Source organism: Lycium ferocissimum, chromosome 5 (assembly GCF_029784015.1).
Source record: "Lycium ferocissimum isolate CSIRO_LF1 chromosome 5, AGI_CSIRO_Lferr_CH_V1, whole genome shotgun sequence".
NCBI classification, from domain to species: Eukaryota; Viridiplantae; Streptophyta; class Magnoliopsida; order Solanales; family Solanaceae; genus Lycium; species Lycium ferocissimum.
Window position 1 is genome coordinate 28,389,305 of NC_081346.1, and position 2,447 is coordinate 28,391,751.

Consider the following 2,447-nt stretch of genomic DNA (forward strand, 5'->3'; position numbering starts at 1 on the left):
AAAAAAGAAGACAATGAATAATGGTCCATTTACGATTACTTCCAATTACAGTTACTATTCTCCTCCTTCGACAATTAAAAACTAAAAGACCTACTAGACTCAACAGAACATGGATATGCAGCCCCAAAATTATATCTTGCCCATCAATTCATAATTGTTAGTATAATGCATGATCAAGGATGATTGCTGGATATAACAGCTCAGAATTCCTACATATTCAAACCTTAAACCAATATTTGCCATTAACTACTACAATTTTAGACGTGCTTGAATCCTATTTTTGCATTAACTTTAAACCCAAATGGCACGTCCCTTTTAGTTCAAGCTCAACAAAACATAAAACTATGAGTCCGCAACTTAAATGACCCAAAAAGTGGGTTTAGGGACCAAAATAACCCATAAAAAAAAAGTTACCAAAGTACCTTTTGCGCACTAATTTAGTGCGCAATAGGGGTTTATTTTCATTTTCACAACACTTGTGTAATTTCAAAGTTTTGAAATTTCACGTTTTTTCATACTTTGACCAAAGATGAGTCATGCTTAAAATGCCGGAATATCAATATTTTATATAGAACCTGATATATTTTTGTGCAAACAATAATGTAGGCTCAATACATCAAGTATACGTAAACGTTTGGATCGTCGTTTTAGGGGTTGTAAAGTGCCCCGAAGTAAGTTTTGTTTGTTTGGAAACTTGTTATCTTTAGGTTTAAGTGTTTTATTTTATAAGGTTTTGATTTAAGATTTTTATTATATAGTCAAGGCATTACATTATTAAGGATATGTCAAGATTTTTTCCGAGCTTTTTTTTCACCGTTCATAATTCAAGACAATTCGAATACATCAAGAAGAATTAAAATACATTCATAATTCAAGGCAATTCCAATACATCAAGAACGATTAAAATACATTCATAAATCAAGAAAATCTTCAACCACGAGAGGCTCTTCCACTATGAGAGGTTCTTCCACTGCGAGAGTTACTTGCACCACCACGGCCCTGTAGGTTACACAAATGCTTATCATGGCCAAACTCCTTACACGTCGAGCACCTTCGGGAGTATGTCTTATCCGGAACATCCATTTGATCGGGAATCCGAGTTCGTGCGTTAACATGAATTTTACGGATATACTCCTTGTTAGCAATCATTGAAAATGGCTCGTTTGGCCAATAAGATTGATCACAAAGTGGGTAGAAACTTCCGGCATATGCTTTAAGATAACTTTCGACATTGTATTCGGATGCCACATAAGTGGATACCATTTTTCGCATTGCCTCGAAACACTTGATGGCATGAGAACACGGCATGTGGTATGATTGCCACTTACCACAACTACACGTTCTCATTCTCTCATAAACGGTATGAAGGTTTCCTCTCCGACCTTGATAATAACCTGTCCAGAATTTATACACACGTTCAACATAGTTATACTCTACCATCTTATGTAGCTCACATTTTTTCCCATGATGCTCGAACATCTGTGCAAGTTTTGGCATCAATTTCCCACCATCTGCTAATATGGCTTTGGCATGTCTTGTTCTAGTGGCAAACCGCTCCACAACTTGCTTGAAAGTCATTCTCACCATTGCAGTAACGGGTAGTCCCCGAGCAGATTTTAGCAAACCATTGAATGACTCCGAGCTATTTGTTGTTAGCATCCCCCATCTCCTGCCTCCATCCGCATGTAATGTCCATTTCTCAACGTCGATATCCTTCAACCAATTATATGCTATTGGATTCACTGTCTTGATCATCTCCATCCGTATAAGAAACTTTTTTTGTTGATGCTCCATTGTAGCCATCCATATCAATTTGTTTAGTGTGTTGTTTCCAAATTTTGTTTGGAAATTTGCCTTTATGTGCCTTAAACAAAAGCGATGGTAAGCAAAGGGAGGCTGCCACCCCGTCAAATTAAACATATTGTGTAATATGGCTTGATGTCGATCAGATAGCACGCATATGCCCATATGATCCTTAATAACATATCGCCTCAAATGTGTCAAAAACATCCCCCGTGTCTCGTTGCTCTTGTTAGCGGCAACGGTGAAAGCAAGAGGGAATATTGACCCATTGACATCCATCCCTACCGCAATCAGTAGCTTGATGTCGTATACCCCGTACACATGTGTGCCATCTATGGATATGACTATCCGGCAATGAGCAAAACCATCAATGCATGGTTTGAATGTCCAAAACACAAAATTGAAAATATTACCGACAACGAGCTTCCACTCTACAATAGTACCAGGATTGAATTTCTATAGAGCTGCCATATACCTCGGCAATTACTGGAAAGAGCCCTCCCATGTACCATAAATCATCTCAAAAGCTCACCTACGTCCGAGATATCACTTTCTCTTACTTATCGTTTTACGATATGTTTCCTTAACATTTCTAATGCAATCTTTGATGGGATACCTGGACAAGTTTAAACAAACAACATTTA

General features: G+C 37.7%; 1 protein-coding gene across 1 annotated transcript; it reads right to left on the reverse strand.

The window, feature by feature from the left end:
• Nucleotides 1-930: 930 nt before the first annotated feature.
• On the reverse strand, nt 931-2,082 carry LOC132057693 (uncharacterized). Its single transcript, XM_059450307.1, has one exon. It carries the CDS (start codon nt 2,080-2,082, stop codon nt 931-933), a length of 1,152 nt encoding a protein of 383 aa, XP_059306290.1.
• Nucleotides 2,083-2,447: the final 365 nt, after the last annotated feature.